The 27,942-nt window shown below is 41.5% G+C and overlaps 1 protein-coding gene across 1 annotated transcript in view; it reads right to left on the reverse strand.

The window, feature by feature from the left end:
* The window catches only part of LOC132824800 (structural maintenance of chromosomes protein 1B-like), a 172,251-nt gene that overhangs the window by 9,328 nt on the left and 134,981 nt on the right, over positions 1-27,942 (reverse strand). Inside the window, exon 23 of the mRNA XM_060839544.1 lies at positions 17,553-17,622. Within this exon, the coding sequence (XP_060695527.1) occupies positions 17,553-17,622 (70 nt within the window). The remainder of the gene's footprint in view (positions 1-17,552; positions 17,623-27,942) is intronic.

Genomic DNA, 27,942 nt, shown 5'->3' on the forward strand with positions numbered 1-27,942 from the left:
TGTTGTCCTCTGTGACTTCACTCTTTCGGCTGCTGAATTCCCTGGGTCATCTTTTTTATTGCGAATATGTTTCATATCAAAAGTTAAGACAGGTGAACTACCTGGTAAAGATGTTAGATAGGAAAAAAAATGTGTTGGGTATGTCATGTGAATACGTTGAAACCTTAGTATAATAGAGACAGGGAACCAGAGAAACAGGTGTTCTTTTACTGCCCCGCAGAGTGAGGACTCAAATCCAAATGTCATGGAGTTTGATGTACCTCAACATACCTTTGATAGAGAGTGTTTTCTAATTTCTTGGAGAGCAAAATGTTAGATCTCCAAACTTATGTATCTTGATGGTAGTTGCTCTCTCCAATTTTCAAAATGGCCACATTTTTATACTCCTAACATTAGGTCATCTCATCGGATTCGATGCTGGCAAAACAATAAATACAAGCCCATTGTAATCAGTGTACACCACTGTCACTGACACAATATTCATAACATAAACATTAAAATGTTGTAAGGCCAGTACCAAACTCTAATTCTTTTTTGACGGTAGAGTATTTTCTCTGGTGGCTGTTGAATTTCTTTGAAAAATAGCCAAATGGCTGTTCAATTCCATCATCATCTTCCTGTAGCAGTACAGCTCTAACTCCTATATTGCTAGCATTGATTGCAACTTCAACGGGTTTCAAATAACTTGGTGTCACAAAAAGTGGTGGGTGCTTAATGTTGCTTTTAAATTTTCAAATGCCTCCTGGCATTGTTCTATTCACCGTAATTTTGTGTTTTTCTTTACTACATCTGTCAGCGGTGCCACCACTCTGCTGAAGTTTGGAACAACCATCCGTTAGAATCCGCTTAGTCTCAAAATTTGAAGCATCTCTTTCTTCGAGGAATATTTATGGAAATTCCTCGATGGCCTTTGTCTTCATGACCAATGTTAGGTCCCAAGAACATCACCTCTGCCTTTGTGAATCCTGTTTTCCTTATGACCAGTTTTGCTTCTCGTAATCGTTCAAAGAGCTCTGCCAACTGTACCATGTGATCTTTCCAGGATTATCTTTCCAGGATTCATTAAAGATCACAATATCATCCAGATAAACTGCACAATTTGTTAATCCGGCCACAATTCTTTTCATGAGTCTTTGGAATGTGGCTGGTGTATTCTTCATTCCAAAGGGCATCACTTTGAATTGATATAACCCATTTGGATTGTAAACACAGAAACTTCTCTTGCTTTCTCTGATAAAGGTACTTGCCAGTAACCACGCAGTAAGTCCACCTTTGTGATGTAAGTGGTTTGTCCAACTTTCTCTATACAGTCCTCCAATTTTGGTATTGGATAGGAGTTTGATTTTGTTAGTATTAACACAAAATTGTTGAGTCCCATCACGTTTGGGAACTAATATGATCAGTGAACTCCAGTCACTTTAACTCCGTTCAATAATATCTTCATTGAGCATCGCATCCACTTCCTTCTGGACCTATGTGGTGTTGACAGGATTAAGTCTGTAGGGGTGCTGTTTTATCTGAACAGCATTTGCTACTTCCACCTCATGCACAATAATATTAGTCCTCCCCTTATTCCTGCATATGTTTTTATACTCCTGCAACAAACCTTTCAACTGGGTTTGTGCTTCTGAGACAGATGGTTTACTAACCTGTTCCACTCTTCAAGGACTTCCTCATTATTTAATGTAGGTTGAGGTACATCAAACTCCATGACATCAGGATTTGATTCCTCACCCTGCATAGCAGCAACAAACACTGCTTCTCCAGTTCTCTATTATAGTAAGGTTACAACAGATTCACATGACATACCCAACACAAATATGTTTCTATCCGGCATCTTTACCAGATAGTTCACCTGTTTTAATTTTTTTCTCAATTTGATAGGACCACTAAACCTGGCTTTGAAGGGAACTCCTACCACTGGTAACAATGCTAATATGCCATCCCCACAGGAAAATGTCCAAATTTTAGAGTTTTTAATCTACCACCTGCTTCATTCTATGTTGTGCCCTCTGCAGGTGCTGTATAGCTAACTCACCTACCTGATTTAATCTCTCCCTCGCCTCCAATACATAAATTGGTGATCTTACACTTAGATTAAGTTCTATCAATTTTTCTTTAATTACTTTCAAAGGCCCTCTCACTTCATGTCTGAATATTAACTCAAAGGGAGTAAAGTGAAAGTGAGTAGATTCGTTAGGGGCATCTCTAATGGTAAACAATATGAATGGGATACCTTCATCTTAGCAGGACTTACATACTTAATGGTAAGGTCCTAGGGAGTGTTGCTGAACAAAAAGACCTTGGAGTGCAGGTACATAGCTCCTTGAAAGTGGACTCACAGGTAGATGGGATAGTGAAGAAGGTGTTTGGTATGCTTTCCTTCATTGGTCAGAGTACTGAGTACAGGAGTCGGGAGGTCATGTTACAGGGTATTGGTTAGGCCACTATTGGAATATTGCGTGCAATTCTGGTCTCCTTCCTATTGGAAAGATGTTGTGAAACTTGAAAGGGTTCAGAAAAGACTTACAAGGATGTTGCCAGGGTTGGAGGATTTGAGCTATAGGGAGAGGCTGAACAGGCTGGGGCTGTTTTCCCTGAAGCGTCGGAGGATGAGTGGTGACCTTATCGAGGTTTACAAAATTATGAGGGGCATGGCTACAGTAAACAGGCAAAGTCTTTTCCTTGGGGTCAGGGAGTCCAGAACTAGAGGGCATAGGTTTAGGGTGAGAAGGGAAAGATATAAAAGAGACCTAAGGGGCAACTTTTTAACGCAGAGGGTGGTACGTGTATGGAATGAGCTGCCAGAGGAAGCGGTAGAAGCTGGTACAATTGCAACATTTAAGAGGCATTTGGATGGGTGTATGAATAGGAAGGGTTTGGAGGGATATGAGCCGGGTGTTGGCAGGTAGGACTAGATTGGGTTGGGATATCTGGTCGGCATGGATGGGTTGGACCGAAGGATCTGTTTCCATGCTGTACATCTCTATGACTCTATAATCATTTGGGTAATCTTGACAGTATGCTCTTAACGTGGTCTCCAGAGTCTGACGCTATCTTTCCAAAGCTTCCTGGGATTCAGGATGGTAAGCACTTGATTTAAAGTGCTGTATGTCTAAGCTATCCATGACTTCCTTATACAGCCTAGCAGTAAAATTAGACCCTTGATCTGATTGACTCTTTCTAGGTAGCCCATACTGTGTGAAGAAAGCTACTAACTCCTCCACCACCCTTTTTGCATTAATACTCCGTAATGGAATTACCTCCAGAAATCTGGTAGACATATCCATTGTGGTTAGCAAGTAACCGGTTCCCACTTCTAGTTTTTGGGAGGGGATTTACATAACCCGCATGAAGGGTTTTTCGAATGCAGGAAGTGGCAACAAAAATGCTGGTTTTATTACTGCCTGTGGCTTTTCTACCACTTGGCACGCATGACATGTACAGAAAAATTTAACCACATCCTTGTGCAGTCCAATAGAAGTGCTTTTGTACCTTAGCACCTTAGCCTAATTCTTCCTCACACCTAGGTGACCTCCTACTGGTAGTTCATGTGCTACCCGTAATACTTCCTGTCTGTATGCAACCGGCAACACAATTTGGTGCAATTACGCCCATTTTTCCTCTGCACTAACCTGCTGAAGTCTCCATTTTGGTCTTAGGTTTCTATCTTTAAGATAATAACCCTCAGGCATACATCCTGATTCCCGTTCTGAGTATGGATCTATATATATCTTTTATTGTCTCATATTTCTGTTGTAAATCCATTAGCCTTTCAGGACTAAACACTTCTCCCTGATCCTCTACCTGTTCAGGTATTTCCTACACCATTATGTCAACAGGGTGTCAGCTAACTGAACCTCAATTCTTTTGTCTTTCTCTTTAGTTTTTGCTTTTTACTGTGACTGACAGTGGAATCTTGCTACTACACAGTCTGGAAAAATTCCAGGGTATGTTTCTTTTAACTCCTCAGTTCTCTGGTCTTCCTTTGGCTTCTCCACCATAAGGGTTGTCATTCCCACATTGGAGCCTGCTAAATCGTTCCCAAGAACAAACTGTATTCCTGTAACTGACACTCTGTCAATCACTCCCACTGTTAGTTCCTCAATCTTGATTTGGCTCTCCAACTGATCTTACACAGAGGAACGCTAAATTTCTGTCTATCTATTCCACAAATTACCTCCCTCTCGGGCAACATGTCAGGAAGAGTGCAAATATGTCCATCTCTTACTATTGGAGACTGATTAGCTCCTGTATCTCTAAAAATTGTAACTTCTTTCCCTTCTCTGTTCTTCCTGAGTAAACTTTATCTACAGAGGTGAAGTCTTCATAGAGATCAGGTACAAACTTAATACCCAGCCCCTGTCTAGGCTGTGCATCTCCTGCAGTTCAAGTTTTTTTGGGGTTTCCTTTACTACTTCCACTAATCCCACTGGCTTAGCCTCTCTTGCCACATCTTTTCCCACAGTGCCTTTCTTCAATAACCAATTCTGTGATTCTGTGTGTCCCATCTTACCACATTGGAAACACCTGAGGCCTTTCACATCCTTTTCACCCTCTTGGGCTTTTTTTTCCACCTATGGTAAATTATTACTAGTATGCTCTATTCTTTGTTTTGTACTGAAGGATTTAATCTTCTCCTAATTTCTATCCTTCAGAGGATGAAATTCCTGCCGGAAGCTAAATTTTGCCTCATGTACCAATGCATATTCCTCTGCCATCTCTGTCGCTCTTCTCACTTGAACTTTCTGTTCATCTGCATGAATTTGTATCAACTCTGGAAGTAGATTTTTAAACTCCTCCAGCAGAATGATCTTTCTTAAAGCCTCGCAGGTCTTATTTATTTTTAAGGCCCACACCCCATCTATCAAAATTATTATGTTTAATTCTTTCAAATTCAACATAGTTCAATTTAGTTCCTTCTTTATGTTTCTGAACCGTTGTCTATACGCTTCTGGTACTAAATCATAAGCACTCAAAATAGTCTTTTTAACATCTGCACCATCTGACAGTGCTGCAAATACCTCACAAGCTCTGGGTACCAGTTTAGTCTGAACTAGCATTATGCATAAGTTCTCTGGCCACTCCATCTGCCTTGCCAATTTTTCATATGAAATAAAGAAGACCTTAACATCTTTCTCATCAATACGTGACGATGTTTTAACATATTTGGATACATCACGACCTTCTCTCTTCATATTCGTCCTGTTAACTTGACTTTCCTGACTAATTTGCAACTTCTGAAGTTCAAATTCTCTCTCCCTTTCTCTTTCTTCTCTCTCTCTTTGCCCAGCTAAGAACCTTCTCTCTTTTTCTTTTTCCTCTCTTTTTCTCTTTCTTCTAACATGGCTCTTCTTTCCCTTTCTTTATCTTCTAAATCCATTTGCCTCAATTACAATTTAAGTTCTTCTAACTCTACTGCACTTGTCTTTTCAACTCTACTGCACTTGCTTTTTCAACTCCATTACAATGTGACCTTTTCTGTTGCCATAGTTAAACCCGATTATAACCTATTTGCTAATTCTAAAAGTATGTTCTTCCTCTGTCTTTCTAACCTTTCTTGGCAAAATGGGAAGCATCTTCAAACCCCAAAATCTCTTTAGCAATCTTAAAAGCCATTTTCCTCACTTTTAATTTAACCAACCACAAGTAACCAAAATTAACAAATTTTCTACTTAAGTTTTATTTCAATGATCTAGGGCACTAATGGGCAAGTGTTTATGTCTGCTGGGAAATTTCGTACTCAAATCTGTTCAAATCTCAGAATCCTGGGGCATAACTTAGACTGATTGGTTAAATTCAGGTAGTTGTCAAAACAGCAACCAAAACTCAGGTATCCATTTCACAGTTAAATGTTACATATTTTCAATTTTCCAGTATACTCTGGGACTACCATCTAGTTATTTACACAGGTACTTGTAAACTCTCCGTTCAGAACAGCATTCATACTTTCTTAAAGGTATAGTACACGGTCTCAATTTCAGAACAGTACGATCTGCAAGATGCACTACAGTAATTTGCCAGAGATCCTTAGACAGCATCTTTTGTGCCCACAATCATTTCCCTTTAGAAAGACACGAGCAGTTACATAGGCACAACACTTGGAAATTCCTCTCCATGCCATTTGTCAGGCTGACTTGGAAATATATCACTTTTTTCAGTATCCCTGGGTTATAATCATAGAATTCTCTCCCTAAGAGCATCACTGGTCTACCTACCACACATGAACTGCAGTGGTTCAAGAAGGCACCTACAGATGGATGATAAATGCTGGTCAGCCAGCAACACGTACATCCCACAAGTGAATAATAAAAAAATTGTCCTTATCCAGTCTGACCAACAAGTGACTCCAAATTTACAACAATGTGTGTAGCCTAGCAAGCCTCTTTTCACAATAAACTGCAATAAAAAAGCACGCTGGACCGCTTAGCTGTGACACCTACAATAGTTTCAGAAATGACAAAGATCCACATCCTGTCCATTGGTACACATTGTCCAAGGTACATCAGAGATGATTATTTTCATTGACATAACTTCAGTTTAAGTTCAATTTCAGAGAGTTGTGCCAATGCTAGGAAGCAATGGTAATCAGCTGACTGAACATTTAAGCTTCCCGCCCAATTTCAGCACACACCACTACAACCAGATTTCCACAGGACACCAATGTGCGACATTCTCTCAAACCCAGATTTTGCTACTTTAGACAACACAAGGTTCAGACCATCGAGTTCTCCCCAACCTTCATAGAACTTTCCACTTCTAGTTCTGACATGATCTTCTCCCTTGGAATGTTCCAAACAGAATTTTTTTTCCTGCAGGCTTCACCCTATATTTCTTTGCAAACTCCTTGCTATAGGTGTAGAACATCAGGTTCAAATAAGTTGGTATCTCAGCCTGCAGTTTTAATGGGATGTCCCAGGAACTGTACTCATTACACTGCATTTTCATATAGGACATGTGAATACTTGCCTCAGCTACATTTCGGACAAAAGTTCACAAGTAAGATTCTCTTTCTTTCTGATACAAATAAATTGTGTTATTAGCAGTGGCTGTGTGCAGCTTTTAGTCATTAGCTCTCTACTCCATCGCCAGTGATAGCCTCCAGTCCCGTGGGGCCAGTGATATTTTGCTGATTGCTTCTCATGGTTATTACTGCAGTGATTGCAGGGCACTTGACAAAGTGAACAATGTTCTCCATAACCAGGAGAAAGTGAAGACTGCAGATGCTGGAGATCAATGCTGAAAACGTGTTGCTGAAAAGTGCAGCAGGTCAGGTAGCATCCAAGCAGGAGAATTGACGTTTCGGGCATGAGCCTCTCTTCAGGAATGAGGAAAGTGTGCCAAGCAGGCTAAGATAAAAGGTAGGGAGGAGGGACTTAGGGAAGGGGCATTGGAAATGCGATAGGTGGAAGGAGGTTAAGGTGAGGGTGATAAGGTGAGAGTGATAGGCCCGAGTGGGGGTGGGGGCGAAAAGGTCAGGAAGAAGATTGCAGGTTAGGGAAGTGGTGCTGAGTTCGAGGGATTTGACTGAGACAAGGTGGGGGGAGGAGAAATGAGGAAACTGGAGAAATCGGAGTTCATCCCTTGTAGTTGGAGGGTTCCTAGACGGAATATGAGGTGCTCTTCCTCCAGCCGTCGTGTTGCTATGGTCTGGCGTTGGAGGAGTCCAAGGACTTGCATGTCCTTGGTGGAGTGGGAGGGGGAGTTGAAGTGTTGAGCTACGGAGTGGTTAGGTTGGTTGGTCCGGGTGTCCCAAAGGCGTTCTCTGAAACGTTCCGCAAGTACGCAACCTCTCTCCCCAATAAAGAGGAGGCCACATCGGGTGCAGCGGATGCAGTAAGTGACGTGTGTGGAGGTGCAGGTGAATTTGTGGCGCATATGGAAGAATCCCTTGGAGCCTTGGAGGGAAGTAAGGGGAGGAGGTGTGGGCGCAAGTTTTGCACTTCTTGAGGTTGCAGGGGAAGATGCTGGAAGTGGAGGTTGGGTTGGTGGGGGGTGTGGACCTGACGAGGGAGTCACGGAGGGAGTGGTCTTTTCGGAAAAGACCATAACCAGACAACATCTTATAGAACTCTTTGAAAGGGTTGTTGTAAGAGTTTCCACCATCTGCTCATCATTCCATTTCTCAATGTTTGAAGAATACGTTTTTCCAAGTCAGAAATTGAATGGATCAGTTTAAAAGCAAAACTTAAGAGTTTTTGATCGCACTTTGTTAATAAACCTTTCCTCTGGTAACAAGGTGTTCAAGTTTTTGTTTGAATTCATTCAAAAATAGTTCAATATTATCAGCTGAGGGTTTTTTAATGTCAGTAGTTGCCTTTACAATTTTCTGTTGCAGCATCTCTGCAGTACCAGGTACTGGGTAGCACAGTGGCTCAGTGCTTAGCACTGCTGCCTCACAGCACCAGGGACCCAGGTTCAATTCCAGCCTCGGGGGACTGTCTTTGTGGAGTTTGTACATTCTCCCTTTGTCTGTGTGGGTTTCCTCCCACAGTCCAAAGATGTGCAGGTTAGGTGAATTGGCCATGCTAAATTGCCCATTGTGTTAGGTGCATTAGGCAGAGGGAAATGGGCCTGGGTGGGTTACTCTTCAGAGGGTCGGTGTGGGCATGTTGGGCTGAAGGGCCTGTCTCCACACTGTAGGGTATATAATTTAAGTAAAGCATAGACTGTTTATTATTCAACCATTTACAGTGGTTTAGCATTTGCTCTTTTACTCGATCTTGTTCAAACTTCTGGGTCTGTTCAATGTATTCACAGTACTTGTCAAAGCTGTTGAGCTTTTTTAGGCACAGCATAATACCCTCTTAGAGGTTTTTGCATGATTTAAGTTGTGTTTTGCTCTTCTAATACGATCCACAATTGCTGAGTCTAGATGTCGGTTGAGATCTTCCAACAGAACTGGCTTCAGGAAGGAATCTCAGAATAGTTTGACACGTCTTGCTCTGGTCCTCACAGGAATATATATGTAAATATGGCAAAGTAATAATTTCTCACACTTGCTAACCTGTTCACCAGATTATGTTTATCACAAAATTGATCGAGCATCTCCAGAAACCTCTGAGTGGCTTTGCCACACATGGATTTTCACATCTGTACTTAACAACTCATTCACCTTTACCCCCACAGAGTGTCTGTAGATTTTTGTCCACTTCTCTTAGAATTTATTACAAAAGGAATAGGTTGGAATCTTTGCCTCTCTTCACCAGTTGTAAATAACCTTCACATTGTGGTATCAATCTAAGTGATTTCTTTGTTTCCAGTAAATATTCAGATTCCACCCATTCTGCTACATCCTCTTTTTTTCAAGTTTCTTTTACTTTGACAGGAGGCATTTAGCCCACCATAGGCTACATAAAACTTTAAATATTTGCAGGAAAATTTGTTTGCTTGCTTCCACATCTCGCTCAGTAATTTTCCATTCTACACTGCTCAGAACAATAAGGCTCTTCCCAAATGCAAGTTTCCCAGTGAGTGTTCTCCCATGCTTCCTCATATTTTCTCTCAAGGTCTTTTCCATGTCTCCCTTGCTATTGGATTCCAGCAGTGTAGCTACTTAAAATGTGATTTCAGATTGCTTTATCTGATCAGCACTTTCTCACATCTCCTCTTTGTGTGTTTCAAGCTCCTAACCAAGTGACTCAAAACTCGCTGCTATCTCGGTTTTAAAATTCTTAATCAGATGTGTCTGGTTGATGTCGTCCTTAAAGTATTTCTCCATCACATTTCAGTATATATTTTTTTTTAAACCGATCATCTTTAAAATTTCGAGGTCTTAAGTTTCTCTTGAGTTTCTAAACGTCTCATTTGCAAGTTGGTAATTTGATTATTTGCTTTCTGAAGCCACGAATATACCTCATTCCTCAGCTTCTATTCCAGTTATGAGTACTTCTCTGACAATCAGTTGTATACTTTCACCACTAAACTGTTCCTGAAACTGAAAATCACATGTTTCACTCTGGCCCATGTACAGGTTATCCAGCTGATGAACTCTGAGATGGTGGAAGATCTTTTGTTGAGAAAATATGCAAAATATTGTGTTTGAACACTGTCACCTTCTGACTGTATTCCACGTTAACTGGTGCCATCAGTAGAGTCCCACACCACACCCTGAGATGTTCCAGTTGTTTTTCTTGGATCCAAAATGTTACAGAACTCTGAAAATTTGCAACCTTGCCTTCAGCTTTAGCCATGATTCTGATCATGCCATTCAGTTCCTAGTGCATTGAATTGAGATGCCATACATTCATCTGATATGCAGACAGATCTCCAATCTTTAGGTGGACAAATTGACAATTGGGTCTATTCCTTAATTCCTTACCAATCTCACATGAGTTAATGCATGCAATTCGTAAAACATGTCAACAGAGACTGTCAAATTGCTTAATCCAGCCACTAGTGTGGCTAGCGCATTGTCATACTCATTGGTGCCACCCAGATTGGACCATTTCTGAGCCTGCAAGCCCTCAGTGTCAAGGATCAGGATGAAATCACAAGTTTTTCTCCTCTTCGCTCCTGTTATTTTAATGAGCGACATGTCAACCCCAGGATTGCATCTGCGATATCCTGCTGCAAACTGACAGCCAAACATAATGTTCAGCAGTGTGGACCTGCCTGTGCTTTGTTTTGGAGTACTGTGTGAAGTTCTGGTTACCCTGCTCTACGAAGGATATGATTAAATTGAAGAGGGTTCTCAAACAAATTACCATGATGTTGCTGAGACCAGATGGTTTGAGTTATAAGAAGATTGATAGACTGGGACGTTTCTTCACTGGAGTGTAGGAGGTTGAGGGGTGACCTTATTCAATCATAGGGGCATCAAGTGATTAGCAAAGGTATTTTCTCCAGGGGGAGTTCAAACCTAGAGGGCATAATTTAAAGGCAAGGCGATAAAAAATTGAAAGGGACCTTTTTCATATAAAAGGCAGTTTGTATGTGGAATAGACTGCCACAGATAAATGAAGTATTAATTACAACATTTAAAAGATATTTGGACAGGTACAAGAAAAGAGAAGGTTCAGAGCCAAATTCAGACTAGTGGGACTAGTTTAGTTTGGGAATGAGTTGGACCAAAGGGTCTGTTTCTGTGCTCTATGACTCTATCTAACCTTACTTTCAAACATCTGAGGATAAGAATGTAAACTGGAAAAAACAGAACACGATAAACAATCACCTTACAAAATTAAAATCCAAATGATTTCTTTCAGGTATTGGTAACAGCCTCAATACATTTTTGGTTGAGAATTGAGAGAAGCATCACCGATCCACAGTGGATCCTTAGAAGGAGCTGGTTATATAAAAATTTAGTACAGACACCACAGTAACGACCTCCAGAGTGAGATGACTTCCCAGCTCTTCCATTTAATAGTCCTGCTCCAGCAGATAAGTGTCCCAGACCATCTTTGTTTAGCAGTGACACTACCATTTCCTCCAGATGATTGAGATGCATCAAGGTTACCAGATCTGGACTTCCTGTACCTCTCCTGCATGCTAAGATGACCTTCTGCTCCAACTATTTCATGTTAAGGCTGTTTGGCAACCTCTGAATGTTGCTGCCAGTCCTGGGCTTGCTGGTGCATTTGTTCCTCCTCGATTTCACTGCGTGTTCACTTATGCAATGGCCACATTCCTGACTAAATTAAAACAGTAGCACGTTGACCAGACTCTAGCCTATCTCTGCAGCTCCCTATCTGAATTACTGTTAATCCTCTGGTTTCATTGGACATGTAGGAATGAGTATGGCCCACACCCAAGACTGTAATAAGAAATGGGTACAGAAGTAAATCATTTCACCCCTCAAGTTTGCCCCGCGATTCAACAAGATCATGATTGTTCCAGTATGGACCTTAACTCCTCATTCGTGTTAGCTTGTCATATATTTTGAGACCTCAGGGTATCAAATGCTATCTACTTCCTCTTTAAATACTTTATGACCTATCCTCCACAACCCTCTGGGATAGAGAATTTCAGATATTCACTAATTCACTTTTAAATGAGTGTCCCCTTATTCTGCAATTATGGCCAGTAGTCAAAACTTGTATTGCTGGAAAAGCACAGCAAGTCAGGTAGCATCCGAGGAGCAGGAGAGTCAACATTTCATAAGTCCTTCATCTGGAATGTTTGGGTTGGGGGGGGGGGGGTTAGGTCAAGGGAGCCGAGAGATAAATTGGTGATGGGTAGATGAAGGTGTAGGGTGATGGTGATAGGTTGGAGCAGAGGGTGGAGTGGATAGGTGTTAAGTAAGATGGACAGGTAGATCAGTCCAAAACGACGGTGCCGAGTTATAAGGTTGGATCTGGGATAAGGTGGGGGAAGAGGAGATGAGGAAACTGGTGAAATTGACATTGACGCTGTGTGATTGTTGGGTGGGGGGTCCCAAGGTGGAAGAAGAGGCATGCTTCCTCCACGTGTCATGTGGCTTGAATATGGTGATGGAGGTGGCCCAGGACTTGCATGTTCTTGGCGGAGTGGGAGGGGGAGTTGAAGTGGTCAGGGTGGGGTTGTTTGGTCCATATCCCACAGAGATGTTCTCTGAAATGTTCTGCAAGTTGCCGTCCTGTCTCTCTAATGTAAAGGAGACTACATCGAGAGCAACGGACACAGTAGATGAGATGTTTGGATGTACAGGAAAATCTCTCCTGGATGTGGGAGGATCCTTTGGGGCCTTAGGTGGAGGTGAGTAGGGGGGTGGGGAGGCGGAGATGTGGGTGCAGGTTTTACACCTCTTGAGGTGGCATGGGCAGGTGGCGGGAGTGGAGGGTAGATCGGTGGGTGGGTGTGGACCTAACAAGGGAGTCACGGAGGGAATGATCTCCATGGAATGCTGAAAGGGGTTGGGCAGAACTGGCGGAGGATGATGTATTGTATCTGGAGATAGATGGAGTGGAAGGTGAGGACAGGGCGGGGGGTTATCATTGTTGCAATTGGAGGGGTAGGGTACAAGGGCAGTTGTGCGGAAAGTGGTGGAGATGCGCTGGAGGACATTTTCGACCACATGGGAGGGGAAATTGTGGTCCTTGAATTAGGCTGCCATCTGGGATGTTCTGGAGTGGAATTGCTCCTTTGGGAGCAGATGCAGCAGAGGCGGAAGTATTTGGAATAAGGGATTGTGTTTTTACAGGAGGAGTGTGGGAGGAGGTGTAGTTCAGATAACTGTGGGAGTAGTTGGGTTTCAAGTAGATGTCTGTGTTGAGTCGATCACTGGAAATGGAGATGGAGCAGTCAGAAGGGGAGGGAGGTGTCCCAGATCGTCCAGGTGAATTTGAGTTTAGGGTAGAAGGTGTTCGTGAAGTTGATGAACTGTCCCATGGGAGCACGAGGTAGCACCAAAATGAGAAAAGGTGGGGGACGGTGCCGGTGTAACTACAGAAGATGGACTGTTCCCCGTACTCGAGGAGGCAAACATAGCTGGGGCCCATGCGGGTACCCATGGCTACCCCTTTGGTCTGGAGGAAGTGGAAGGATTCGAAGGAGAAGTTGTTGAGGGTGAGGGCCAGTACAGCTAATCAAATGAGTGTATCAGTGGAGGGGTACTAGTTGGGTCGGTGGGAGAGGAAGAAATGGAGGTTTTGAGGCCTTCATCATGGCGGATGGACGTGTACAGGGACTACATGTTCTTGCTGAAGATGAGGCATTGGGGCCAGCAAACCAAAAGTCATGGAGGAGGTGGAGGGCGTGGGTGGTGTCCTGAATGTATGTGGAGAGTTCCTCGACCAAGGGGGACAGGACGGTGTCAAGTTATGAAGAGAAAAGTTCAGTGGGACTGGAACAGGCAGGGACGATGGTCAACTGGGGCAGTCAAGTCTGTGAATTTTGGGTAAAGATTATGTCCAGTAGTTCACTAATAGGAACAACGTTTCAACATCTACCCTGTCAAGCCCCCTCAGAATCATGTAGAATTCAGTAAGATCATCCCTCATTCTTCTAAACTCTAATGACTGAAGACCAAATTGTTCAGCCATTTTTAGTAAGTCAACTTCTTCATCCCAGCAATCAGCTGAGTGAAATCCCATTGAACTTCCTTCAATGTCAATTTATCCTTTCTTAAAAATGGGAACCAAAAACATACTCCAAGCCTAATACTTTGTACAGTTGTAATGACATCCCTAACTTTATTGCAAGTGGGATGGAGTTTAAAGGCCAAAATTCTATTTGCCTTCTTCATTACTTATTGTGCTAGGTCCTGAACAAGGGCCACACCCGAAACTTTGACTTCTCCACCTTCTGGTGCTGCCTGGCATGCTGTGACCTTCTAGCCTCCTACTTATCTACCTACAATTTACTTTCATAATCAATGGTCTCCCTGTTTATTAGGTTTGAAGCTGGGTCCTAAAACATTCCCAATTGTCTAGTCTCACACCAGTTTTCACTGCTTTGTATGCCTTTGTTGATAAGATCGTTTCCTTGATTGCCTTTGTTAATCCTCAATGAGTTCACCTTTTTGAATTATCCGTCTGATTGTGTGCCACGGCCCACTTCACATGACTCTTTCTTCATATCTCTGTAATAGACTTGATTTAAGTTGAGGACATTGGTTTGAGACTCAAGTTGCCCATCCTCAAGCTAATTTGAAATTCATTCATGTTGTGATCACTCACTACTCCTTTGGGAATCCTTAACGAGACCTCTTATTAATCCTAAATCATCACACAATACTAGATGTAAAGACTGTTTTTCTTGGATTTTTTATTATGAACTGAAATAGAAAAGAATTTTTTGGAAATCAAGGACTGCTGAACGATTACTACACTTCATGAAACTTTGCACTTACTATAATTAGTTTTTACATAGCTGCCAGTTCAAACAATAGTAGATGGTTTGCAGATAAGCTGGAACCTACCGTTACATATAATGGAGATTCATCCAGCAAGTAACTGGTCTATGAACTAGTGACTAGTTATTGATGAAAAAGGCTTTCTGCCTGTCAAAAACTGTAACTGATACCCAGACAGCTCAACAGCTTGGGACTGTGAAACAAGTACGGAGAAGCAATCGGATTGCTACAGATTTAGCAGCTGTCTCTGTGGTAAAGCCACTTTAAGCCTGAAAGAAACCAGTTTATATTTCCTTCAACAGTGACTGAAAGCTGTGACTCATAAGTGATACGTCAGAGGCATTTATAAGTATGAACCAGGCATTCTGTGTCCTGCATACAAGTGAAAGAAAGTATTGAGAGAATAAAGATCAAGAAGTAACATTTTGATCAGCACAAGAATTGCCTCTGCAGATCCTGTGAACAGGGACCATAGAACTGCTTTTCAGTTTTCTTTCCACCCATAATACCCATGTATTTTTACATATCTGTCTGTACGTGTATATCTGGGGATTGGGGGGTATTTTAAGGACGTTAGAGTTTTAACTAGTGCAGTTGTTATGCTGATGATTCATAATTGTTTAACTGTAGCTACAGTCTACTTATTTTAATAAATAGTGATTCTTAAGTACAGAAATGTGGTGTGAGATCTCTGTCAACCTGGATTTGAAAGTAAGATAAATTGGGGAAGTGGGTGGCACAGTGGCTCAGTGGTGAGCACTGCTGCCTCACGGCACCAGGGATCTGGTTTTAATTCTAGCCTTGGGTGACCATCTGTGGGGAGTTTGCACATTCTCCCCATGTTTACATGAGTTTCCGCCAGGTGCTCTGATACCCTCCCACAGTCCAAAGATGTGCAGGTTAGATTCCTCTTAATAAATTGCCCCGTGGTGTCCAGGGATGTGCAGATTACGTGGCTTAGCCATGGGGGTAAAACCCCATGACGGTTACATGGATGGGGAAGCGTTTGAGAGTTGCACACTAAATGGCCTCTGACCGCACTGTAGGGATTTTCTGAATTCAGTGTATATTTTTAAAATCTTTATTTTTTTTGTAAAGACCTTGGGTCTTCCAGTAACAGATCTAAAATGTTTCTGAGTAGGTTCTGCAATGTACTGCTCTAGGAAACAATCACTGATGCACTCAACAATTCAACCTCTATGTTCCCCACACCAATCTGATTTGTTCAGACAATATGCTGATTAAAATCATCCATGACAACTGTATCCTTATATTCCTCCACTACTTTCTAATTTATACCTTGCATTACAATGAAGTAACTCTTCACTTGCCTTCTGATGACTCCCACCTGTGACTTCTTTCTCCTACTATGCCTTGTTTCTATCCAAATAATTCCACATCATGATCTATATCAGGCATCTGCATCACTACCCATCACTGCACTGATAACTTCATTTATTAACAAAACTACCCTACTCCTTTTCATTTTCATCTGTTCTCTCAGAAAACTGACAACTTGAGTATCGAATTCCCAGTCTTAGTCACCCTGCAACCACATCTCCATAATAGCTATCAAGTCACATTAATTTCTATTTGTGGCATCAACTCGTTTAACTTGTTACAAAAGTAACTTATTTTCAGATAAAGAGCCGTAAGCTTTGACGTTTTAACCAGTATTACTTATTTTAGTTCTAATTTTTACTGCACTTTTCCATGTTTAGTTTCTAACCCTGTCACACTTTGATTTTTATTCACGTCTTCGCTACCCAGCACTTCTGCTTTATTTCTTTTCTGATTTTTAAAAACTCCCCTCAATTGAGCACTGCCCCCAATGTACAATGCTAGTTATATGATTCAGTAATCCACTTCCCAGCATGTTTAAATGAAGCCAGTCCCAATAAAACAGCTCCCTCTTTCCTGAAAACTGCTACCAGTGCCCAGGAATCGGAACCATTTCTCCCACACTAATCTTTAAGCCGTGCATTTATTTCTCTAATCTTATTTACCCTACACCAATTTGCATGTGACTCAAGTAGTAATCCAGAGATGATTATGGTTTTGCGGTTCTGCCTACTAATTTAGTCCCGAGCTGCTCAAGAAACCCTCAAAGAACCACTTTCCTAGTCCTACCTATGTCATTGGGGTTTAACAATTGGATCCTTCCCCTCTCATTCTTTAGTCCAGAAGAGGTGTCTTGAACAGTAATATCAGTAGGCAACACAGCCTTCAAGCTTTCAATCTTTGTTGCAAAGAACCGTATCTGGTACAACCCTGCTTAGCATTGTCGAACAAAGACCAGGGGTTCAGATACATAGCTTTTTGAAAACTGTGTCACAGGTAGACAGGGTGGTTCAGAAGGCAATTAGCATGCTTGCCTTTATTGCTCTGACTCTCAATATACCAAGCAGCTGACTGACCATGTCCTAGCGGTGATCAAATAATGTCATTTATTGTTGCAATACATCCTGACTGATGACAGGTGCCCTTGACTAAGAACTTCTTCCCTCAGTCTTCAAGATATGGTCATTTGTTTGGAGCATATTGTAGTTTTCTGCGTGAGCTGCTGGTACACCCTGAGTTGTAACGTTGACTTGGCACAGTGTTGTATACAGCAAAACATCCACCTGCTTGACAGCTCACTGCTGTTTAATGCAAATGCAACTTATCAATGCTATGCCAATCAAAATAAAATTTTGTTTAACTAGAAACCTAGGAATTCTTTGGCAAATTGAGAACAGTAATTGATGGAGCATGTACCCAGACAACACAGAATACTTACTTTTCCAATATTTGTGTTATCCAAAGCAGCATCGACTTCATCCAACACAAAGAAAGGGGCAGGTCGGTAGCTGGAATAGACAAATAATATTTTAAAGTACATTTTTAATATGAAAGTAACTTCTTTGGTGAACATAAAACCTTTTAAATTTTTAACAGTGGAGACTGGCAAACTAATCAGAATTACAAAATTAAATGAAGTGTCTAAAGTTTCTCTTCAGAACGGAGTGAGGGCAAATAGAAGAATGAAATATCATTGTAAAATTCCTGATTCATAAAAATAATAAAAGCAATGGGCTGCATGTATATCATATATTGATTTTCACATTAGAAGTCAATATGGCAAGGTACAATCCATTTTTAACAGCAGCTTGACCCAAAATACTTATTCAGGGATAGGTAAATCAAACAACATTAGTCTATAATTTTGCATCTGAACAATAAATTTTGCGATTAGTCATGTAAGCCCTTTTCCTCTCACTTAATTTTGAAAAGACAAATCCTGCAGCTATTTTCCAATAAACCTCAATTTCTAGTTTGATTAAAAAGGGCATTATTATAGAAACAGCAGCAAACATTAACTCTAAAAAGTGCAGATATTGTAGAATTTGCACTTATCAGTACAAATAGTTCAATACCCTATTTACTTGCAAGTATAATGTGGTGTGCTCTTTTTTAAATTCAGGGTGATCTGTCAGCATTATTCATGATTGTAACTGTTCATTTTTACGTTCATTGGGAGGACAGAAAATCTACGTAGACTGATGCTATTTCAAACAACTTACACCTCTTGGCATGATGAACATATGTACCACAAAGATTGGAGTCATTACTTAAGATGATTGCAGCTAGGGCCAACAAATTTGTGGACAATGCTAGGAGGTCCTTGAAATAATTCCACAGAGCCCAATCTCTCCTAACCAAGTCACTCTTTATTTACACATGGAAAGCCCTTGACACTGATCCAGTGCCGAGTATCAGGATGTCTTGACAGTCCCGTTTTATCTTTTGCTGATTGGAATGAGGTCAGCCCTATCACTAGATCCCTTCTCCTGAGTCCAAGGACATAGGCTGGTTCTTTTTCTTGGAGCTCTTCCTGGGGTAGTTTAGCACTGGGTTATATTCCTCTGACTCTGCCATGGATACAGGTGGCAAGTAGCACAAAGTAGCTGGCCTCTTGTGCTTGGAGCCTATCAGTAGAAATTTATTCTCTTCTTCAGGAAACAAAGGCAGTGACGCTGCAACACCTGCTGTGTCCATCCAAGATCTCAATGCTTGACAGAGAAGGAAAATCCATGGGATCCACCAACCTTTCTGACAGTTCCTAGAAACCCATTTTGCTCCCACCTAGTTTGCAGCTTTCATACGAGCCACGTGTTTGTTCAGGACCTTTGTTGAACCTGACCTTGTATCAACCATGCCTCTAAAGGGCCATTCTCATGATTCTTACACCAAACTTCATCCCCTGAAGTAAACTGTCTCGCTTGCTTAGCAGAGTCTTGTGAACTTGCATTCCTGATGCCATTTCAGGTTTCTTTTCTACATCCCCACACCCCCATCCCAGGTTTGGGGAGATCAGATCGAGCCTGTGCAGAGTCTTCTGCCTGTTAGTAACTCTGTTGGAGCTGTAGACTGTTTCATTAAGCCTACCTTCAAAATTTGGATGGCTCTTTCTGCTAGACCATTGGATGAGAGATGATATGGAGCTATCCTTGTATAAAGTCATAGAAATGTACAGCACGGAAACAGATCCTTCGCTCCAACATGTCCCTGCTGACCAGATATCCCAACCCAATCTAGTCCCACCTGCCAGCACCAGGCCCATATCCTCCAAATCCTTCCTATTCATATACCCATTCAAATGCCTCTTAACTGTTGCAATTATACCAGCCTCCATCACTTCCTCTGGCAGCTCATTCCAAACACATATCACCCTCTGCGTAAAAAAGGTTGCCCCTTAGGCCTCTTTTATATCTTTCCCCTCTCACCTTAAACCTATGCCCTCTAGTTCTAGACTCCCCCACCCCAGGGAAAAGACTTTGTCTATTTATCGTATCCATGTCCCTCATGATTTTGTAAACCTCTATAAGGTCACCCCTCAGCTTCCGACACTCTAGGGAAAACAGCCCCAACCTATTCAACCTCTCCATATACCTCAAATCCACCAACCCTGGCAACATCCTCGTAAATCTTTTCTGAACCCTTTCAGGTTTCACAACATTTTTTTGAAAGGAAGGAGACCAGAATTACATACAATATTCCAAAGGTGGCCTAACCAATGTCCTGTACAGCTGCAACATGACCTCCCAATTCCTGTACTCAATATTCTGACCAATAAAGGAAAGCAAAAGAAAAAGCCTCCTTCACTATCCTATCTACCTGTGACTCCACTTTCATGAAGTTAACCTGCACTCCAAGGTCTCTATATTCAGCAACACCCCCAGGACCTTACCATTAAGTACATAATTGCTGCTAAGATGTGCTTTCCCAAAATGCAGCATCTCACATTTATCTGAATTAAACTCCATCTGCCACTTTTCAGTCCATTGGCCCATCTGGTCAAGATTCTGTTGTAATCTCAGACAACCTTCTTCGCTGTCTACTACACTTCCAATTTTGGTGTCATCTGCAAACTTACTAACTGTTCCTCTTATGCTCAAATCCAAATCATTTATGTAAATGACAAAAAGTAGAGGACCCAGCACCGATCCTTGTGGCACTCCACTGGTCACAGGCCTCCAGTCTGAAAAACAACCCTCCACCACCACCCTGTGTCCTCTACCTTTGAGTTAGTTCCCTGTTTTCTGTGAGATCTAGTCTTGCTAACAGTCTCTCATGGAGAACCTTGTTGAACACCTTACTGAAGTCCACACAGATCACATCTACCGCTCTGCCCTCATCAATCCTCTTTGTTACTTCTTCAAAAAGCTCAATCAATTTGGTGAGACATGATTTCGCGCACACAAAGGCATGTTGACTATCCCTAATCAGGTCTTGCCTTTCCAAATACATGTATATCCTGTCCCTCAGGATTCCCTCCAACAATTTGACCACCACTGACATCAGGCTCACTGGTCTATAGTTCCCTGGCTTGTCCTTACCACCTTCCTTAAACAGTGGCACTACGTTAGCCAATCTCCAGTCTTCCGGCATCTCACCTGTGACTATTGATGTTACAAATATCTCTGCAAGAGGCCCAGCAATCACTTCCCTAGCTTTTCATAGAGTTCTCCAGTACACCTGATCAGGTCCTGGGGATTTATCCTCTTTTATATGTTTCAAGACATTCAGGATCTCCTCCTCTATAATATGGACATTTTGCAAGATGTTACCATCTATTTCCCTACAGTCTATATCTCCCATACCCTTTACCACAGTAAATACTGATGCAAAATACTCATTTAGTATTTCTCTCATTTTCTGCGGCTCCACACAAAGGCCGCCTTGCTGATCTTTGAAGGGCTCTATTCTCTCCCTAGTTATCCTTTTGTCCTTGATGTATTTGTAAAAATCATTTGGATTCTCCTTAACTCGATTTGCCAAAGCTATCTCATGTCCCCTTTTTGTCCCTCCTGATTTCCTGCTTAAGTATACTCCAACTATCTTTGTACTCTTCCAAGGATTCACTTGATCTATTCAGTCCATACCCAACATATGCTTCCTTCTTTTTCTTAACCAAACCCTCAATTTCTGTAGTCATCCAGTATTCCCATACCTACCAGCCTTTCCTTTCACCCCAACAGGAACAAACTGTCTCTGGACTCTTGTTATCTCATTTCTGAAGGCTTCCCATTTTTCAGCCATCCCTTTATCTGCGAACATCTGTGCCCAATCCGCTTTTGAAGTTCTTGTATAAATCCTTTGTGCAACAGATTTGATATTTATCATTTATTTAAAGGTGTTTACCATTTGTTTAAAATTGCCACAAAGGTAAACAAATCCGTTGGGCTTCACAATCGGTTTGACCAGTCCTGCTCAGTAGGCGAACTGGACTGGTTGGATGATTCTTTTGCTTTCCAGCCTCTGATTTTGCTTATAAGACCAACTGCACAGGGCAGGCCTTGCAGAATTGTGGAATTGCATACTGGTTAATGTACAAGGTGGCCTTGCCTCCTTTGATAGTCCCTAGACCTTCCTGAGAAAACTTCCTGGTATTTAATTTGGACTTGACTCAAGCAACCATTTTCTAATTGAAAAATATTGAGCCAGTCTAGGTGAATCGTTTTTGACCAATTTCGCCCTTGAGTTTTTACTACAATCAGTGGACTACTCATAAGAGAGTGGAACTGAAGTCGTATTCTTAATTTCCAAAGATTCCCCAATATTGGTCCACAGTCTAGCTGGGGTCTTGAACAAACATAAGGGTTAGATCACTGAAATGGTCGCTCCAGTATTGACCTCCATTAGAACTGGATGATCATTTAACCAGACGTTTACTTTGATTGGCTCTAATTTAGATATTGATAAGCAATTTCACAATTCCAAACCAGACGTAGTTAAAAATCACACAATACCAGATTTATTTGGAAGCACTAACTTTCAGAGCGCTGCTCCTTCATCAGGTGGTTTTTAGATGTAGGTGGACTTTCCAGCACGTGCACTCTCCTGGATACTGGCCTACGAGTTCTCCTACTCAATTTAGATCTAATAGGAGTGTTTTGCTGTCATGGTCCACATACCGATAGCAACTACAATGGCTTGCTAGCCCAAATACTGAAGAAAATTTTAACCTTTTGACCAAGGCTTGACTTTGTTTTGTGGTTTTGTTGTGGACTGACCTGAGAGAGGCTGTGCAATTGTTGATCTCAAGTGTTGATCCCCAAGCTGAGTCAGACTGGTGAGGGTGCCCACTTCCATCGGAATATCCTGCAACTTGCATGCTCCATTTGCTGCATTTGTCAGTAATAAAGCCAGTTGTACTGCCTGTTTGAAGCCCAGTTGGGATTCAGCTATTAGGCGCTTTAGCATAGTTACATCGTTAATCCTACATACCAAATGGTCTCTCAGCATCTCATTAAGAGTTGAACCAAGGCACATGCCTCCGCCAGTCGTCCTAACCTAATCAAAAATCCCAGTATGGATACTTGTGGTTCTCGAATTGACAAATAAAACTGATAGTGTCTCAGAATAAGGGGAGGCTTGGGGTCATAATGTTCTTAAATAAATCTGTCAACTTTCGAAAGGTTGTAGTATCGGGTACCTCAACGAAAGTTAAGTCTCTAATAACTGAAAAAGCTGCAGGCCCACAAGCTGACAGGAGAATTACTTGTTGCTTTTCATTTGCCCAATGCCATTTGTCCAGAAAGAATAACACATTTTTTTTCCATATGCTGGGCCCAGTCTTTGACAGCAAGATCGAAGAAGTTAAGCTTCCCAAATAATGGCACAATGCAGAAATGTTTACCCGAACTCAAAGACTGCTGCGATTGAATTTCTTCAGGAGCATGTTTTGCCACTGTCTCCACTGAAGTAACTCCACAGAGGCCGGTATCCCATCACCAAGTCACCCTTAATTTACACATGCACAGTGCTTGACACTGGTCCGACTTTCTCAGCCAGTGCTCAGAGTAAACCTCTGACACTCGTGTTCTTTTTTTTTTCCCTTTTTTTTTCTTTTTTATTAACCCCACACTACCGCCTAACTGCGGTAGTGCTTATTTTCCCCAGCACCCATGGTGTGTGTGTGTGTAGTTGTGAGACACAGTGAGAGACGGACACTCCTGTTCTTATCTGTAAACAAGGACTCCCTGATTGGACCAGGTTAACAACCCTGATCAGGAAACTCATGTTCTATGAGGTCTATCTGGCTGACCATGCCACAACCTTTTCCCAATGAAGGATGCTGAATACCTAAGCAACTAATAGGTCAGCAGTTCAAAGCATGTTCAGTGATCATTGAAAACAACAGAAAAGATAGGCACTGAATACACATAAGAAAGGTTATGATGGAGCTGTCTAAGACGTTAGGCCACACATGAGATAGCTTTGGCAAATAGGGTTAAGGAGAATCCATACGGATTCCACAAATATATTAAGGAGAAAAGTATAACTAGGGAGAGAATAGAGCCCCTTAAAGATCAGCAAGGCTGCCAATGTATGGAACTGCAGGAGATGGGACAGATACTAAAAGAATATTTTCCATCAGTGACTCATAAATTGAAATCTGGCTTCCAACATCAATTTCAGTCCGTGAGGAAAAGAAACTGGGGAAAAGAGAAACCCTCCAGTGGAAAGGGAAAATGAGATTGAAGATAGCAAAGATAGTTTACCACAGGGTAAAAAGGAAACCCATGAGGGGTAAAGAGAAGTAAAAAAAACTCAGGTGTTTTCACTGTGATAAAATAGGCCACATTAAGTCATAGTTTTGGTGGTTTAAAAAAAGCACTAGGAAGACAAATGTGGGAACACAGGATAAGCCAGGAAGTTTTGTTGAAATGGTAAAGGAAACCACAGTCAAAGCTCAAAAAAATGCAACAGAATGTACAACCACACTAGGGGGGTTGAGAGGGAAGTGTCAGATGTCCTTAAAGAATTTACTTGCAAGGGCACGGTTTACATGTATATGCCATGAGTTGCAGGTAAAGTAATTTACATTTTAAGAGATATAGGAGCATGGCAAACTTTGATGATGAGTAATGAGAGAGATGTAACTCAGGTGGAGTGTTGCCAGAAAAAGCGGTAAAACGTGGAATTCATGGTGAGGTGAGAAGTTTTCCATGATATAAAATGAGGCTGAAGGATCTAGTGAGAAATGGAGAAATCGTGGTAGGAATAGTAGAAAAATTCTTGGTTACAGGAATACAATTTGTCTTTGGTAATGACATAGCTGGATCACATGTGGGAGTGATAACTACTGTGGTTGATAAGCCACTGGAAAATCAGGCAAAGGTATTACAGGAAGTATACCTTGGGATTTTTCCTGACTGTGTGTATCAAGGTCAGAAAGCTTTAGGTTAAAGTAGGAGGAAAAAAAATCAAAGAATAAAGATAAGAAAATTGAAGTTCAGTTGTCAGACTACGCTTGATCAAATGGTGTGGAAAAAGCAAGAATAGGTGAATATTTTTAGTTTGGAGATATTAACTGAATTATGACAGAAAGATGGAAAACTGAAGTAGATATATCAAAAATCATACACTGAAAACGAATCTGAGAGCATCTAAGAATGTTGCATTCTTAAAAATGACGTCTTCACGAAATGGAAACTGTCACAAATTCAGGTAGATGAGAAATGGACAGAAGTTTGTCAAGATTAAGGTGAGAAGATGAAGTGACCAGGAATATTGACAAGGGCAGGGTGGTAGACATAGTCTATAAGGATTTCAGTAAGGCCTTTGATAAGGTTCCATTTCATAGGCTGCTCTGGAAGGTTAAATTGCATGGAATCCAGGGTGTGCTAGCAAATTGGATACACAATTAGCTTGATGGTAGGAAGCATAGGGTAATAGTGGAAGGATGCTTGTCAGGCTGGAGGCCCAGAACTAGTGGTGTATCTCAGGGGTCAGTGCTGGGCCCATTACTGTTTGTTATGTATATCAATGATTTGGATGAAAATGTACAAGGCATGATTAACAAGTTTGCAAATGACATTGAAATCGTCAGTATCGTGGACAGCAAGGAAGATTATCAGTAATTGCAGCAGGACCTTGATCAGCTGGGGAAGTGGATTGAGAAATGGCAAATGAAGTTTAATATAGATAAGTGTGAAGTCTTACATTTTGGAAAGTCAAATCAACTTAGGAATTTCATGGTGAATGGAGTGTGGTGGAACAGAGGGATCTTGGAATTCAGGTGCATGGTTCTCTGAAAGTAGTCACAGGTAGACAGGGCAATGAAGAAGGCTTTTGGTACACTAGCCCTCATCAGTCAGGGCACTGAATACATAAAGTGGGAAGTTTGTTGCAGTTGCAGTGAGGCCACATTTGGAATATTGTGTTCAGTTTTGGTCACCTGGCTAGGAAAGATGTTATTAAATTGGAGAGAGTGCAGAAGAAATTTACAAGATGTTGCCAGGACTCAACAGCGAGAGGTTGGACAAGTTAGGACTTTTTTCTTTAGAGCACAGGAAACTGAGGGAGAATTGTATAGAAGTATATAGTAGTATGCGAGGTATGGATAGGGTGAAGGCAGTCAATCTTTTTCCCAGGGCTGGGGTATTAAGGACTAGAGGTCATCAGTTTAAGGTCAGAAGGAAAAGAATAAAAGGGAACCTAAGGGACAACTTTTTTTACACAGAGGGTGGCATGCATATGGAACAAGATGCCAGTGGAAGTGGTTGAGGCAGGTACATTAAAAACATTTAAAGGGGATTTGGACAAATACATGGATAGGAAAGGTTTATAAGAATATGGGCCAAGGGAAACGGGCTTGCGCTGATAGACATTTTGGTCGGCATGGACCAGTTTGGGCCAAAGGGCCTGTCTCTGTGCTATACAAATATGTAACTCTATTAGTTGTATTACCGGTGGGTTATAGAAAGGAGGTGTTGCAGTAGAAATTATTTGGGAGTAAGGAATACTCAAGTCAAAATCAAAAAACATTTTTTTTGGCCTGGACTGCATAAGGATATGGTTGAATTTCGCCAGACATGTCATACATGTCAGGTAATTGGAAAACCTCAGGCAGTGATAAAACCAGCACCCTTAATATGCATTCCTGCATTTGACGTCTTAATTGAGTGCATGGGACCTCTACCCAAAAAAAGTGGAAATCAGTATGTGCTGACCACAATGGATGTGTCAAATGGAACAGACGCCATTCCATTTTGCAGGATCATAGCTAAAATAATTGTAAAAGAGTTATTCAAATTATTTTACTAGATACAGATTACCCACAGAGATACAATCAGATCAAGGGTCAAATTTTACATTAAAATTATTGAAGGAAGTCATGGATAGCTTGGGAATAAAGCAATCCAAATCCACTACATACCATCTAGAATCATAGGAAGCTTTAGAACAGTGTCATTAAAACTATAAAGACCATTTTAAGGGCTGATAGTCTATCCAGAGATTGGGATGAAGAAATTCTATTTCTACAATTTTGAAATTCAGAGGGATGCACCAAATGAATTTTCCAATTTGAATAAGTGTTTTGGGCATGAGGTGTGAGAACCACTGAAATTAATTAAAGAGAAATTGGTGAGTCAGAGTTCAGAAACCACACATTTGGACAACGTGCCAAATTTTATGGAAAGATTAAATAGAGCAGCTGAGTTGGCTAGACAGCATTTAAAAGTATCACAGCATTTGATGAAACAGGAAGCCAAGAAGAAATCAAAAATTTGCAATTTTGCTAGTGGAGATAGTGTTAGTGTTACTTGCAGTGGTAGGTGAACATTTCAAAGGGTGGGTGGGCGTTATCAAATTGGAAAGAAATCGAGTGAGGTGAGTTATTTGATAAAAATTCCAGATAGAAAGAAATCTCACAGTGTATATCATGTCAATGTGCTCAAAAGGTATTTTGATGGGGAAGAAAAGTAAAAGGAGACTGTGTTACTGGTTACACCATAGACTTTGGGATGTCAGGTGGATAGCCTTTGGGGTGTCAGGAGGTGAGTTACTCATCGCAGTATCCCTAGTCTCTGACCTGCTCTTGTAGTCACTGTGTTTATGTGGTGAGGCCAGTTGAGTTTTTGGTCCATGGTAACCTCAAGGATGTTGACAGTGGGGGATTATTCTTACAAGAAGACAACAAAATAGAAAGACCTTTGGGCATTTTTCCAGAAAACTGGATGATCGTCAACAAAGATATTCCATAATTGAGAAGAAAACCTTGAGCTTGGTGTTGGTGTGACACCATTTCAACATTTGTACAGCCAGTATTGTGTCTAAGACAATTGTATGTACTGATCATCATCCCATAAAGTTTTTGGAGAAATTTAAGGACAAACATTTCAGACGGTTTAGATGGACCTTATTATTGCAGCCATTCAATTTGAAAATGATACTTGTGGCAAGATGTAAGAACATAATTATTGACGTTGTTGAGATTTTGATGAAGGATAAAGGTGGTATTCTGTGGCAATAATAAATGGACTGAAATAGATTGAAACATGTGGTGCTTGGAAAAGCACAGCAGGCCAGGCAGCATCCGAGGAGCAGGAGAATCGATGTTTTGGGCATAAACCCTTCATGGGGGGAGGGGGCCACATTTCACCGCCCCGTGGCCCAACATTTCAACTCCCCCTCCCACTCTGCTGAGCTCATGGAGGTCCTGGGCTCCTACACCGCCGCTCCCTCACCACCAGACGCCTGGAGGAAGAACGCCTCATCTTCCGCCTCGGAACACTTCAACCCCAGGGCATCAATGTGGACTTCAACAGTTTCCTTATTTCCCCTTCCCCCACCTCACCCTAGTTCCAAACTTCCAGCTCAGCACTGTCCCCATGACT

This window comes from Hemiscyllium ocellatum, chromosome 19 (assembly GCF_020745735.1).
Source record: "Hemiscyllium ocellatum isolate sHemOce1 chromosome 19, sHemOce1.pat.X.cur, whole genome shotgun sequence".
NCBI classification, from domain to species: domain Eukaryota; kingdom Metazoa; phylum Chordata; class Chondrichthyes; order Orectolobiformes; family Hemiscylliidae; genus Hemiscyllium; species Hemiscyllium ocellatum.